The 14,964-nt window shown below is 44.6% G+C and overlaps 2 protein-coding genes across 9 annotated transcripts in view; one reads left to right on the forward strand and one right to left on the reverse strand.

The window, feature by feature from the left end:
- The window catches only part of SULF2 (sulfatase 2), a 124,292-nt gene extending 120,447 nt beyond the window's left edge, over positions 1 to 3,845 (forward strand). For 4 of the 5 annotated variants that reach the window (XM_040248154.1, XM_040248153.1, XM_040248152.1 and 1 more), the window contains 4 exons: positions 893 to 1,016; positions 1,631 to 1,664; positions 1,907 to 1,960; positions 2,906 to 3,845. In XM_040248154.1, the coding sequence (XP_040104088.1) occupies positions 893 to 1,016; positions 1,631 to 1,664; positions 1,907 to 1,960; positions 2,906 to 2,936 (243 nt within the window). In that variant the 3' untranslated portion in view covers positions 2,937 to 3,845. The remainder of the gene's footprint in view (positions 1 to 892; positions 1,017 to 1,630; positions 1,665 to 1,906; positions 1,961 to 2,905) is intronic. The other variant, XM_040248155.1, reaches the window with a different exon arrangement.
- A 509-nt stretch (positions 3,846 to 4,354) lies between these two features.
- NCOA3 (nuclear receptor coactivator 3) overlaps positions 4,355 to 14,964 on the reverse strand; it is a 127,568-nt gene continuing 116,958 nt past the window's right edge. For 3 of the 4 annotated variants that reach the window (XM_040248114.1, XM_040248116.1, XM_040248115.1), the window contains 6 exons: positions 12,771 to 13,064; positions 11,399 to 11,503; positions 9,644 to 9,887; positions 8,668 to 8,842; positions 8,056 to 8,197; positions 4,355 to 7,742 (listed from right to left, as the gene is read on the reverse strand). In XM_040248114.1, coding sequence (XP_040104048.1) covers positions 7,731 to 7,742; positions 8,056 to 8,197; positions 8,668 to 8,842; positions 9,644 to 9,887; positions 11,399 to 11,503; positions 12,771 to 13,064 — 972 coding nt within the window. In that variant the 3' untranslated portion in view covers positions 4,355 to 7,730. The remainder of the gene's footprint in view (positions 7,743 to 8,055; positions 8,198 to 8,667; positions 8,843 to 9,643; positions 9,888 to 11,398; positions 11,504 to 12,770; positions 13,065 to 14,964) is intronic. The other variant, XM_040248117.1, reaches the window with a different exon arrangement.

The following is a 14,964-nucleotide window of genomic DNA, read 5'->3' on the forward strand; positions in this document are numbered from 1 at the left end:
GACAGAAGTGAGGAGAAGGCACCGGGAAGGCTGGAGCTCAGTGTGCCACCTTGCCTGCCTGCCTGCATCCTCCCGAATCCACTATCTACTGACTGATCACCCATAGCCTCTTTATTCCAACTTACCCACCTGGGACTGTTGCAGCAGGCTTTGTGGGATCTTGAGGAACGCCTAGAACCTGGAGCTTCAGGGGTTCTTAGGGTCAGGCCAAATCCTGTAGACCATAGGCCTAACTAACGATCGCGCAGCCCTTACTCTGCACTTCCATGTATTAACCCATCTGAACATGCACAGGACTGAAGAATGAGACTCATCAGCCACAGAGCCTGGTGAGCAGAAATTGCCTGTCCCTTATAAAACATGGTCATGACCCAGCTTCAGCCTTAGAGCTTCTCAATAGCATGGTCTTCTATAGAAAAGCCTACAGCAATTTTTTTTACACCCTTTTGTAAATGCCAGCAACTGGATTGTCTTGTTTTGCTATTAGTTACCATATAAGCCACCGGGCATCCCTGTATTTTACAAAAGGGGCTGGCTGAGCTGGTAGGTTAGTGGGTCACAGCAGTACCTGGACACTCACCCAGACCTTTGTCAAATACCTGCCTTCCCATCAAGAGGACCTGCGAGGCTGGGAAGGGCTTCTTCCCAGGCTTGGTACGTTTGCTGACCGGTGGTTCCCGGAGCTCAATGTGAAATACATAGTGGTTTTTGAGATTTCGTGCACATGAGGCTAGAGGCAACTGTTCCAAACCCCAGCTCTCGTGGAGGTAGATGTCACCACCCCTTACCAACCTCGTACTCCCCACCTGCCCAGATCAGGCGCCCGGTTGGTAGAAGAGGGTGGGGGGCTCCCATCCGCATCTCGTTGATAACCTACCTTTTTTCCAACCAGTTGATGAACGCAGTGAACACCCTGGACAGAGACGTCCTCAATCAGCTACACGTGCAGCTCATGGAGCTGAGGAGCTGCAAGGGTTACAAGCAGTGTAATCCCCGGACCCGGAACATGGACCTGGGTGAGCAGGGGCCCCAGGGTGGAAAGGGGTGACCCCAGGAGGGGACTGAGGAGGGCCCATCTGAAGAGTGAACTCAGAATCCCCAGAGTTGGTGAATTCTCTAACATCCACCAGCCACGTGCTACTTTTACGGTGCATGCCATCACTTAGATTTATCACTGTGCCCGCCAGAGCACTGCAGGTTTTCCAGGCATTAACTGACAGGCGTTCTGACGACCCTCTGAGGTGAATCTGCACGTCCTCATTTAGTGATGAGTAACGGGACTGGGTCCAGAGCCCACAGCTGGGATCTCCCCACCGTCTGTCCTCGGTAGCACAGGTGTTCACGCCCACCCATGGGTCCCCCACCATGAATGACCAAGGTTGGTGCTGAATGTCTCTGACAGGAGCCTGAACGTGATAAAGAGGCTCCCAGAGTATACGTCACCAACAGTGTCAGGGACTGCTGGGAATTCAGGCCCCTCTGTCTAGGGGTCACTCCAACATCATGGGCTTATGACCAAAACACTAAGTGTTTTAAAAAAAGAAGAGAGACAGTTATAAAGCTTGTCCTTGCTGGTGCCATTTTTGCCCTAAAATTATGTTTCCATGTTGTATGTTTCTCTGTCCTTTAGGACTGAAAGATGGAGGAAGCTATGAGCAATACAGGTATTGCTTTTGCTTTTAAACCCTGAGAACTGCCCTGTACGGTGACCCGTCCTGTAGTCTAACCTCAGAGGTTGCACGTGTGAGGTTGGGGTGCTGCCCTATCTCTGACCTGCCAGGGCCTGGCTCACCCACCAGCAACAGCTGTACCCTAAAAGGCCTTCTTCGTGTAGTTCTCTGGGGGTCACTTTTTCTTTCTTGGTGATGGTTAATACTCTTTCTCCTTTTGACACTTGAAAACTTAGGCAGTTTCAGCGTCGAAAGTGGCCAGAAATGAAGAGACCTTCTTCCAAATCACTGTGAGTTGAGGAACCAGTTTATCACTAGAGAGCTGGTCTGACCCGGTTTGCTTTGCTGAGGCTGTTCCCCACGCATGCCCTTTTCTCATTCCTCTCGTCTGTTCCCATAAGACAGAAAGCAGTCATGTCGGTCGTTCCAGTAAAATAACCTACTTGGATACACTGCATGTACTAGATCAATACTTGTTGTTCTCCACATCATCATCTCTGCTTTGGAAGCTCAGGGCCTCCCTGAGAGGCTCAGAAGTGTGTCAGTCGGCTGAGTATCAGGCATCTTGAAGGCTGTGGCTGCCGAGCTGCTCCCTGGTCCATAGTGTCAGCAGCAAGGTGACCTCATTAAATGATTTCCAGAATACCCATGCTACGCGCTCACCCACGCTAGGGTCAGCAGAGGCTGTGAGGGGCCAGGAGGCCGTGGCAACCTGGAGAGGTCACTCTGCTTTAAAGAGAACAGAATGGGATGCAATTTGAATCCTCTGACTCATTGAGAAAATGCAGAAATGCAGACATATATGACAATTTGTTAATGGTGGCAACTAATCTGACAGGATGTTACCTTGCAGGCCAATCATCCCCATGGTAAGCTGCCATTTGTAACCTCCGGCCTCCTCATTTTCTATCATTATATGCATGTAAGTCTGTGTGGCTTTAACAGGAAAATAATAATGGGCCAATTAAGCATTTCTCTGGTGCAATGAGAATCAAAGTACTTCTCACATTCCTTAGCCACCATCCTGTCCAGATCCTTACATGACATCTTTGCCAGTCACTATGTGTGAGCCAACAACTGACAATCTAGACAATGAGACAATAGCAAGCCCTGTCTGAGGGATCTGGAATTAATTCCTTCTCAGCAGCCACATCCTTGAAGCAAAGCTGACTCAGCTATAGGGCCGATTAAGAAATCCTTAAGCAGCATGATACACTGTCTGCTTTGTTCTACAGGGGACAGCTGTGGGAAGGCTGGGAAGGTTAAGAAGCACGAGCTGGACCTCCAAAACCAGAGGCGTCACCTGTACAATGAAAAACCCTGAATGATTTCCAGCAGACCTGTGCTGTTAGCCAGGAGGCCGAGACACACGGAACCCGCCTTCAGTCAATGCGGCAGATTCTGGACGAGAACCAATGGGAGCAGTGAGACTTCTGGAAGGCCATGCTTGTCCCTGCTTTTGCTTTGGATTATACCTCACCAGCTGCACAAAACGCATTTTCATATCAAGAAGTCACCACTAACCCTCTCTGAGGGGCTCACAAGGGAAGAAGACCAGAGAGATTTTCTTGGAAATTTCCCCCAAGGGTGAAAGTCACTGGAATTTTTTAAAAATCACAGGGAAAGAACCACCCTGTTTTAAATCCTCTTAATTCTTTTGGTTCGTCACAAAGAAGGAGCAGGACAGAGGGAGGAAATGGTGCACCAAGTTTGACAATGAGTCAGCAGCACAAAAGACATGAATTTCTATCTTGCCCTATAACCCTGGCTGCCTCTGAAGACAATGACTTCAATGTATATATATGTGACTATTTACATGTAACCAGCTTGGAAACTTCTAGGGGAATCTAATAAGAAAACCCAATTTTCAAGAGTGGTGGTGTTAATAAATGGTGTGGCCCGTGTCAAAGAAAACCCCGTGCAGTCATGGACATTCCTCTTCCTGACCAGATGCCATTTCTCCCAGGATTCCTTTGTTATCTGTCCCAGAACTGATGTTTTTTAAAGTCCTGCAAAGACAGGAAGTTGATGTATGTCCCAAGTCTTAACAAAATTGTATTTGTAAAGGAATTTTGTAGTCTACGTATTGTCATACAATGTTGAAAACCCCAGCCAATGACCAGCACTTGGTATGAGGTAACCTTTGACATTTTTCTAAAAGGCCATTTCTTGGGAGTTTTTTTTTTGGTGTGTTTGGTTTTGTTTTGTTTTGTTAAAGCATTTGAGATACTAGAGTCAACATCTTTTTGGAAGGAAGACACCTTGGGTTTAGATGGTTTTTTAAAAAGGGCTATATGTGGTTATAAACTGACTAGAATTTATCATACTTTGAGAACCTTATATCACACCAGCTTTAGGATCACCCTTTGTAAAAATAATGACCAACTGCAAAGCCACTCACCTTAGCCAGCCCTTCGTCATGCACCAGGCAGTCTGACCAGTAAAGGCAGCTGTGGAAACGCTGGACTGGGAGGAGGAGGAAGAGGAAATTCACCTGGCTCCGCACATTTCTCCCTAACACGTGACCCCCTAGGCACTTACCTTGTGTAAGAGGAGGGCCACGCTTCTCAAGATTTCTTTTAGCCTCACAGAAACCTTTATCCATTATCTGAAACACAATTTCTTATATTTCACCCTGCTTTCGACTGGGATTTAAAAAAAAAAAAAGCGGCACACTCTTGGCCTTCAGTTTTAAATAGAAACCTTTATTTACAACGATGTCCAAAATGATCAAAGGAGTCATAGCTTACCACTCAACTGTCTCATAAGTTAGCCCATGTGATTTGAATTCTCTGCAGTGTAAAGCATGATTTTGATTTTTTACAAACATTTAATGTAAACTTGTTTTAAAGTGAATTCATTCTCAATACTGTAAGTCAATTCCTGAGAATTTAAATCTTGCTCTCAGAATGACATTTCCATCTTCTTCAAAAGAGAAAGAGAAAGAAAACACCCTGCTCATGATTATACAGTCTGCCTTGGAGCTGAACAGCAGCTCCTGCTCTTCTGCAGAAGGGGACAGTTCATCTGTCCGAGCAGTTTTACTACTATGAATTTCCCACTTGCAAACAAATGCATGGCTTCTGCAAATAAAAAGGGAACTAACTGGACAGGATATGGGTAACTGGCAACCCATTCTGTTTACTTTTCAGCTGCACTGGTCTATGGATCACGGAACTTACAGGACAGCAAGCCAACTATGTTCTGTAGTACCCACCCCTATACACCCCAATTCACCTCAGACATTAAATACTGATTAAGCATCCTGCTGATTGATATTTACACCTTTCCATCAAGATGCATGATTTAGAAAAGTGGCATCATAATATGAACATTAACAATGGATTTCTATTTGTTTTTTAAAAGGAAGAAATGTTATCTCCTTTATATCATTTTGATCTTTATAAAATATATATATTTATATTTATATATCTTTGGATTCAGCAAAAAAAAGTAGGTACTGGAAATATCTCACATTCTAAAAGCAGATGAAAATGTTACTTATACTGTTCACCCAACAGATACTAAGGTTTAAAAAGTGGTGGGAGGGGGGCGGAGGAGAGGTAGGCAGCAGAAGTACAAAGAATTATCCATAAAAAATAAAAGGGGAATTAAGGTAAAAACAACAAATTATCTCAAAGACTGCCATCTATTAAAAGAAAATCAAAATCTTAAATTTGCACCAATGAACAAGTAGAAAATATAAAAACTTATAATAAACTTCATTTTTCTTCCATATAAAAAGGGGGTGTTGCCTTCCACTTAGACTGGATTCAGAACGGACTGAGAAAAAGAATCCCAAAACTGAGTTTTTAATTAAAAGTCAAGAAAGGTAAGAGCACCATTCTATTTCTTCCCACATACATGCAACTTCAAGAAACGTTCAGATACACCTGATGCAATTGTGTCTAAAAAGAGACTCTTACTCAGCTCTGCATCTGTCTCCAGACCAGAGGATGCATTATCTGCAAAGTGCAGGCCCCTGGGATGAAAGCTAATGGATTTGTAGTCAGATTTATTTTTAACCAGGTGGGGGGAGTGCGAAACTCAAATTGACTCTAGTGGTGTTTCCGGAAATACAGGTTTCACTTAGTCATACACAAGTCAAAGAAATCAAATGATCTTACCTTCAGAGACACCGAGAAAGATTGGCTAAACGGGTGAAAAAATTTTTAACTGGCTCTCAGTTATTGCTAAGAAATGACACCAAGGCTAATAGACATTTGAAATTCATAGACAGTCTAAAAACCCCATTTCATTCAACTGCTTGAACCTGATAAAGTAAGCCAGGTAAAGGGAATCAAACTTGACTTTCTTCCCTATGCCCAACTGACAAGTGGCAGCAGCAGAAAGGGGTGGTGGAGGAGGAGAGAAGGAATACAAAGCCGCCCAGTCAGATCCTGGCTCTCCATCACATGAAAATGGCTGCTGTGCAGACTGAACTCTTTAGGGAGTAACCATGATGCTACTTCCTCCGATTCTCAGGACATCACAGTAGGAGAAGGACTAGACAGCTGAGCAGAGGTGGTTTCAGCTGAGCAGAAACCACACATCAAGGATTCTACGCCTGAGATCTCAATGCAGGATTCAAGTCCTAGCAACCAAAACTTTACAGCACTCCTAAAATGGATGAGATGACAACACATTCAATTTAGAAAGAAAAAAAAAAAAATAGTGTGACTTGCTATTTATGGACTGCCTAAAAATCCAACATTCTTCTTTGGAATCAAATTGCTTGATCTTTTAAAATTCTTTATTTTTTCTTAAGTTTATTTCTCCTTATCTGTTCTCTCCCCACAAATTAACGAAGTGCTTAGTTCTGGTAGAGAAATTGTTTTTAAAAAATGTAAATGTCTACATTTAAATGATCACTTTAAAAAGCATTTAGATTAAGAGACTGAACAGCCTGCTGGCCACGGCCCCTCCCCCAGGCCACAAAATCCAGGGCACGACTTCTGGTGGTAACCTCACCACACTGAACTTACTGAAACTGACAATGTTAAATATTTAGCTTCACAAACTCTGTAAAAATGAGTTGTTGTGGCCTACAAAAAAAAAAGGTATATACATATCTTACATCATACAATAATCTTAAAGGTCATATTTACAAAAGAAAATCTATTCACAGAAACACTGCGAAATTCTGATTCAGAATGCAGTACCTGGCCTTGGGGTTTCTGCAGTTTATTTTCAAAAAGCATTATTGCTCTACCATATAGGCAAAGGGTGAAACCAGTACTTTTCACAACAACAACAAAAATCGTAGTTCTTGTCCAATAGGTAAGTTTAGACAACAACTAGGAATGTGGTTCACCATTCCTCAAGACCGAGAGAATATTGCATGTATCCATTACTTTTTAAATAAAGTGCGCTCGGCTGCACATCAGCAAGTGAAAAACTGCCACTGCTGCAATTGAATACTGTCGTCTGTTTTCCCTTCTGCAAGCCATCTGACGCCAAGGACAATTCCTGGAGGTGAAGTATTACAGGACGTTAGGGGCAGATAAAAATCCTATTTAGGAAAAAGCCTAGGACAACCAAGAGGAGGCTAGGAGCTATCCTTAAAGGAGAACCTGGAAATGCCACCTTCACAAGACAGCCTGTGACAAAAACCCTCGAGTGTGGACCACGCTCTTCACTCAGTACTGCAACTATCAAGAAACCAAATGTTCTCATCTCTTGACTTCTCCAATGTTCTCTGGCCTCACCTCTATTTTTTCCAAAGACTCGACAGCCAAGCAGAAAAAAAGTGACACAGGACAGTTTGCGATCAGTAACACTCCGTACCTCCAGAATCATATCCCCAAAAAGCAGAATGTCAAAAATATTTGTTTTAAACACCATGACACATAGGAGGAGGGAATGAGAACAGGTAGATACCACACTTCAGGTTAAAATTCAGTCCTGCTCAAATGACATCACTTGAAATACCGCTGATGGAGACTGGAGCTGGTCCTTTCTTCAAAGCTGGGTGCCTAGAACAATGATTCTCTACTCCTGGTAATCCTAGCACAGTGTCATTTGTACAGTGATTTCCTTGGAGGTCCTGGCGTAGACATGTCAGCAGTATTTCTGTTGGCAACCATAAGAAACATGAGTAAAACACATGCTTTGTCCAACAGAAAAGAATCCCTATGTCTCCATGGATGGCTTGCCACATGGCTCTGGCTGACTGATTCAGTTCTTAGATACAGGTTTCTAAAAGTATCAAATGGCCCAATGCCTTCAAACCAAAAGTTTTTTCAAGGATTATATATTTCAAGTTAAACATCCAAGTTAGAAATCTACCTAGGACCTTTACATTATAGTTAAGGCTTTGGTTCTCTCCAGAGAACAGGAAAAAAAATGTTGAGAAAGTGAAGGAACAGAACCCCGTACCCTGTACCTGATCAGGGCCCATCGGCATGCCAGCCATGGGCACGGCGTTCATGTTCATCTGCCCCATGGGACCACTGCTGCCGTTCATGTGCACCATGTTGTATGCTGCAGGATTCCCCTGGTGGGCAAACTGCTGCTGGGGAAAGGTGCTGTAAAGAAAAGTGGGAAATTACCTCCTGGGTCATTTTCAAAACACAGGACAGACACAACGAGACCACCACAATTCTGTCCGTGTTGCTAAGCAGAGAACATGAGCAAGAAAACTCAGACAGCCTGTCTTCTCTCTTTCACAGTTGTCTGTGCTCATACCCTTGTGGATATGCACACAGTAGGAAGGTGTCTCAGAATGGATGAGCCAAATAACACTCTCTAGTATCAGCCCAGGCCTTTGGATCTCCCCATCCAAACAGGCTTGGCTGCAAAACAGAGACTTAACTCCCTGAACTTGCAGCACATTCTAGTGGCTGACTTTCAAAGCCCCTGTTCTAGGAATTTCCCAGCAGTCTACTTGTTAGACTCTGCACTTTCACTGCATAGGACCTGGGTTTGATCCCTCATCAGAGAACTGAGGTCCTGCAAGCCTGGTGACACAGCCAAAAAAGAAGGCCCTGCTCTTCACCTGCTCCTGGCCAGGGTTCCTGACGGCCAGCCCTTCATTTCTGAGGACTGATACATGGGTGCAGTCTGAGGATGCTGGATCATGGGATTCTGGGAGGGAACCATTCTTGATGACATCATTGCATTGGGAGGACTAGGCACTCGACCAAAGGCTGGATCTGGTTGTTGTCCCATCCCTTTAAAAAAGAAAGAAGAAAAAAATTATAACGCTCAAATGCTACCTCCCTAGAATATCAGCTTTCTATAGAAACTTGAGGTTCCTTTTTTTTTTTTTTTTAAGGTGGGGGAATGTGGTTAAGTATAATGTATAAAGAAGCTGCCTATCAGTAATTCTTGCTTCTCCCCAAGGTGACAACCAGAGCAACAGGCTTCCCACACAGATAACCCCCATCTGGATCCCCCAAAGGGCAGCCACCCCAGTGAGCTTTTTGACACAAGGACACCAGGTCACAGCCCTCTGCCCTCCAGCCCTCTTTAGAGCACGGGGCTCCTGTCCCTGAGGGATGCACCCTCAAATGTCAGCTCCCCAAGAGATTCCTCGAGCCCCACTCCTTCATGTTTCCAGAACTTCACAGAGGCATGCCTTTAATTAACATGCCCAAGCCACCAAGGAAAGGAACTCGGAAAGCCTACACAGCGCCCGCCTCTCACTGTTCAGCAATGGCAGAGTTCTACTACACTGGGACATACTGGGGCAGGGATGTCCTGGTACGGCTTTCTTCCAAATTAAGATGTGAGGAACTGAAAAAACAAGACCAAGGGGGAGAAACCTCAACTACTGAGCGATCATCTACCTCAATGACAATCACCTGTGCACTGAAGTAGACAGTTTTGTTCTGCTATTTTTGGTTAATCTGTTTCTTTTATGAAATAATAGGAGAGTGAATAGCATTTGTTTCTAACATACAACACATCTAGTGAACATTATGTCCTCAGGAATGTTACTTGGGGGGAGACACGATCACCGTCCAGTGTACCATAATTTGGTGGGTATGGAAACTGCTGGGGTGGAGCTTGCGGCATGGCAGGCCCAGCCAGGACCCCCTCCATGCTAGGGGACGCAGTCACATTTGGGGGTGGACTGAAGGCCTGGGGCTGCGGCTGCTGCTGCTGCTGCTGCTGCTGTTGTTGCATCATCATCGCCACCCTCTGCTGCCGGAAGTGATGACTCAGCAGCTCTCTGCTGCGCTGGGCGACCATCTGAGCGTTAAGGAAACCCTGCTAACACCAGAGAAAAGAACACAATTACACACATATAGCAAGAGTCAGCCAGTTTCACGTGTATGGTGCACCCATGACACATTACATATCAAAGGAAAAAACACCCAATGCTTTTATCATTAGAGAAAAGGAAATGCCCAATTCTCATTATGGTAACAGCTTTCTGACTCAGTATGGGGGAGGGTGTTGGGGGAGCAGAACAGGGACCTCCGTATTATTGGGGGCTAGAGGACAAAAGCAGCTTCCCAGGCGGCTCAGTGGTAAAGAATCCACCTGCCAAGCAGGAGAAGCAGGTTCAATCCCTGGGTGGGGAAGATCCCTTGGAGAAGGAAATGGCAACCCACTCCAGAATTTTTGCCTGAGAAATCCCATGGACAGAGCAGCTTGTCAGGCTACAGTCTGTGGGGATGCAAGAGAGTCAGACACAATTTAGCAACTAAACAATAATAACAGAGGATGAAAGCAGTCAAGTCATCAGGCTTTAACGTAATTAGGAAACAGTCCTCAAAGTGAGAGAATATTTAGGAGTAGAATTTGAGGACAAACTTCTCAAAAACTGTGAAATAAAACAAAGGGGCAGGACTAAGACTCTGTTTGGGGGAGAAACAAAAGAGAAGCCAATGATAAGGCAAAGGAGTGCAGTTACATGCGAAGAAGCGTGAATCCACTCCTGAAGGCCTTGCAGTCTCTCTCAGCCTCTGACGGGGGAGGGCAAGGAGGTGATGTCATCAAAGCACTGAACAAGGAAGCTGATAGGAGATCAGCTTCCTTGTTCAGCATCTCCAAAAAGCAAAACTTAATCACCTTTTTAGAAATTATCCTAGCTTAGCTGATACAGGATATCTGATTATCAAGAAAATATACAGGTACTGCTACTGCCAAGCACACCTAAGAGAGTGAAAACTAGGCATTTCACAGTTGTTTAACAGTATTTCAAACCACAATAAGGGATTTTCGTTTAGTCATTTGCCTTGTGTACACTACAGAAATGCCTTAATACAGAGTCCAGCTTGGGCTGGAGGCAGAGACCATTAAGAACATCCCTCCCACCATGGTAAATCAGTCATCTCAAAGACTGTCACTGAGAGTGGGATTATGAATTTTTTTTTCCTGCTGCTTTAGACTTCTTATATCAAATTCTACCCAGTGAGAATGTAGTTTCACAATCCAGGAACAGAGAAAAGTTTACACATTTATTATTTTCAATCCCTAAAAAGTAAGTGGTAGCAGTTTCACAACATAGCATGTGATCACAAAGGGAATTAACTTTAAAAACACCAATCAGTGGTTTAAAAAAAAAAAAAGAACCTCTTCCTCTGATTCTTCCTAGTAACCAATAGGAAAAAATGAAGGGAAGAAGGAAAGTGTGACAGGACCCTGGGATGGTTTCTTACACAAGGAATTTGAGATTGTGTACTGTCTTTGTTTAACAAATATTTCCTGAGAGTCAAGCAGGGGCCAAGCCCTGTGCAGAGCATTCGAGCCCTGAGCACGAAGAGACACATCCTCACCTGGGAGTTGACCTGCGGCTGCATCATGGGCCTCATGACCGCTGCCCCGCCAGCAGTGGGGTTTTCCATTTTCATTTCAAGTGCCTGACGGCTCTGATTCAAAAACTGGAGAGAGACAGGGTGGTTAGGATGCAAGTGGAGCTCATTAATGAGGCCAAAACAACTATCTACACCCTCCGCACCACCCAGCAAGATCATGACAACACCTCTAAACCCATTAACCTGGCTAAGTTATGGCTAAGCTAAACCAGTACACGCTCACATTTCAAAAAGGTTGGTGCTGAAAAGCCCCTGGCCAACACAGGAGGCTTTCATGTTCAGTATCAGGAGGAAAAGTGGAAGTGCAATCCTACACCTTAAAGAGTGTCTTCAACAGGAACCCGAAGGATTTATAAAGTCAATTTTCTCTGGTATAATTTAGGCCACTGGGGAAACAGCTTTAATTTTATAAAAGTAACAATGGAGAAAACTACTTCTGTTACCTCTTCCTAGGTAATTTTTATTGGAAAGAAACTGTAAGAAGAAAAGGGATACCGTGAGCGCATTAACACAGCTCTCCTGAGTAGCTACACTGACTTCAGGGAACATCAGGGCAAGAGTCCTCAGCTCGCTGGATTCTCAGTTCACTCATCTGCTTATGTGGTTCAGTTTCCCCACATTTAAGAACTCTGCACACTCAAGGTACAAAAAAATATAAACAATTAAATCCCTAAAACTTTGGTACGAACTAAGGAACAATGGGAAAAGATATTAAGAGAACTCAAGTTTTATAACACATCTAGAAAGCAGAGGTTCCTTAAAGAGAATGCTCAAATCAATAAGGTTTCATAGCGTACTGCAAGTCACTCAGTCGTGTCCGACTCTGTGACTCCATGGACTACACACAGTCATGGAATTCTCCAGGCCGCAATACTGGAGTGGGTAGCCTTTCCCTTCTCCAGGGGATCTTCCCAACCCAGGAATTGAACCCAGGTCTCCCACACTGCAGGCAGATTTTTTTTACCAACTGAGCTCAGGGAAGCCAATAAGACTTCAATACCTGTCTATTAATAGCAAGGACATTTTAATAATAAAAACTGTCTATCTCTATGGCTATGGAGCCATCAAGAAACACTATTCTCCCCAAAGAGCAATCCTGACACTTTTTATTTTTCAACCTGTACAGTAGAATATTCTTACAGAAAGGTATCCAATTCTAGTACCAGCACTCCCTAGCAAGGAACTGTCCATACAAATACAATGTTACACAGCAATGAAAACAAAAGGAATTTCTTTAGTTGAGGAAGGACAGAGAGCCAGTGGCAGGAGCTGGAAGAACAGTCTGAAAACAGAAGAGGAAGCAGGCAAAGCGAAATAGGTGTGTGACTGTTACCTGCTGGCCCTGCAGCCTCTGCTGAAGCTGCATTCTAAGTTGCTTGGGAGTGTTTGTTCGGGGTCTCATGATGTTGGCTCGAGGGTGCATTCCTTGGAGAGGAAAATTGCCTTGTTGGTTCATCTGATTCATCATCGAGTTAAAAGGTGGTGATTGTCCCTGAAGATTAAAGCCTCCTTGCATCGGAGGCCCCTGCCCCGGGTACGTCTGCCCATATAATGCTGCCTTCTGTTCCATCATTACTGCTGCTTCTTGGCCTTGGAAAGCATCCTGTTTGGGCTCCAACGCTTGTCCCTAAACATCAAACACATAAATGAATGGTGAAGTACACATGGGGAAGCAACAGAAACCACACCCATTAAGAGAGGTGAAAAATAAAGTCAATGTATGTGACGACGGTGCCGCGGGGTTTCAACATCAAAATCAAGCTTCCTGTCTGAAGCTCCACGAGAGTGGAGACCATGCCGTCTTTAATGGCTGTGGCCTAACGCCCTTGGTCTCACACAGAGAGATGCTCGAATATTTTCTGAGCCAAATATCAACAAAGTACTGAGGACTTGGAGGAATACTGTTTCTTCCAAACAAGATTTCTGTACCAACAATGAATTCTCATGTACTCTGCCCAAGAATGTTTCTGAAGGTGGTAAGAGGTAAATTTAGTAGAGACAGGTTAATCAGCAACAGTTCATGTTCCTCCGGGTGTAGTCACCACATGAACAAAACCTAAAGGTGGTCAGTTGTCCACTACTATTTGTACCTGAGAAGAAAGAAACCTATTAATTCAACAAGTATTTATTGAGTGGTATGTGCCAGGTATCACTTCTCTGCATGCCAACCACACATACAAAGTAACATCCAGCAGAAAAACTAAACTCTCTGAAGGAGGGACAGCCTGCAGCGTTAAGATAAGAAAAGCCAGGTGGTGCTGCAGTGGCCTTTATCTGCTCGTCCTCAGGCAGCGCCACGCGTGCAGTCGACACCCTCACCCACTCTCGGGCCAAAGCACACCTCACCCCTTGCGACCGTGACCCCATTCCCAATGCTCTGCCCCTCTCGGGCCGTTCCCTGGAGGACTGTTAAGAGTGCATCTGCCCCAGGCCCTCTTCCTTCCTCTCTCTCTCCCACTGGTAACAACTGTCAAGTGTCTGTCTCTAGCTCCAGGGCCTTGGACTCTTAACTGTGCTCATGCAGAAGCCCATTCAACATCTTTACCCAGATGTGCCAGGCATCTCAAACTTAACATGTAGAGGACAAATTCCTACAGGAAAAAAAAAGCCCAATTCTCCTTCAATCTTCACTACTCACCACAACACATGGCAACATCATGTACCTGGAACTAAATGCCAGCACCTCGATTTCTCGCAGTCCCCTTCCCAAGTGTGCAAGTGCACACATGTGCACACACAGCCCAAGTCCTGTCAGCTTTTCCTCGGTGACGTATCACAGAGGCTTCTCTTCCTATCAGTCCACTGCCATGACCCTTCCCAAGACACCTCTACTCTGTGCCTCTTCTAGACAGCAATCTGATGTTTCTGTTTACAGAGTAAATCATACTATTAATATAGCACACCTCTCTTTCTCTTGCTAACCCTGCTAAAATGACAGCAAACAAGTTAAAAGGTAGTATTTATCAAAAAAAAAAAAGAGAAAATATTGAAGGCAACAAAATTTTAAAAATTGAATAGGCATCTGGTAGACAGAAAGGAGAACCTGAGAACCATTTACCAGCAGAGAAAACCCCCTTGAGGCCTGAGTCCACGTCTCCCGTGGTGCTAGGGCAGCACTCCACTGTGGACGGCAGAAGGCCAAGGAGTGCGCCCAGACAAGAGGCTGACCAGGAGTCCGAGCAAGAGCAGGGGAGCCCCCCCAGCTCCAAATGGCTGTATCTTCCACCTACTTCCACAAGGCCTTGCTTCAGGGACACCAAGCCCAGAAGAGGGCAGGAGCAGGGCAAGGACTGAAAACAGGGAATCTTAGATCCTTATAATTTCTAGTAAATTTTTATATTTTAGAACTTTATATCTGAAGCACTACAGGATCATCAACTTGCCTCCCCATCTCAGCCCCCAAAATGCAACCAGGTAATTTTAAAATTTCTAGGAAAGAAAGAGTCTTCTCTAGAAAATCTATATAAAATTCTGTATGGGGGATGGGGGCAATGGCAACATGCTGCAACTTGGGGCTCTGAAATAAA

This window comes from Oryx dammah, unplaced genomic scaffold (genome assembly GCF_014754425.2).
Source record: "Oryx dammah isolate SB20612 unplaced genomic scaffold, SCBI_Odam_1.1 HiC_scaffold_10, whole genome shotgun sequence".
NCBI lineage: Eukaryota > Metazoa > Chordata > Mammalia > Artiodactyla > Bovidae > Oryx > Oryx dammah.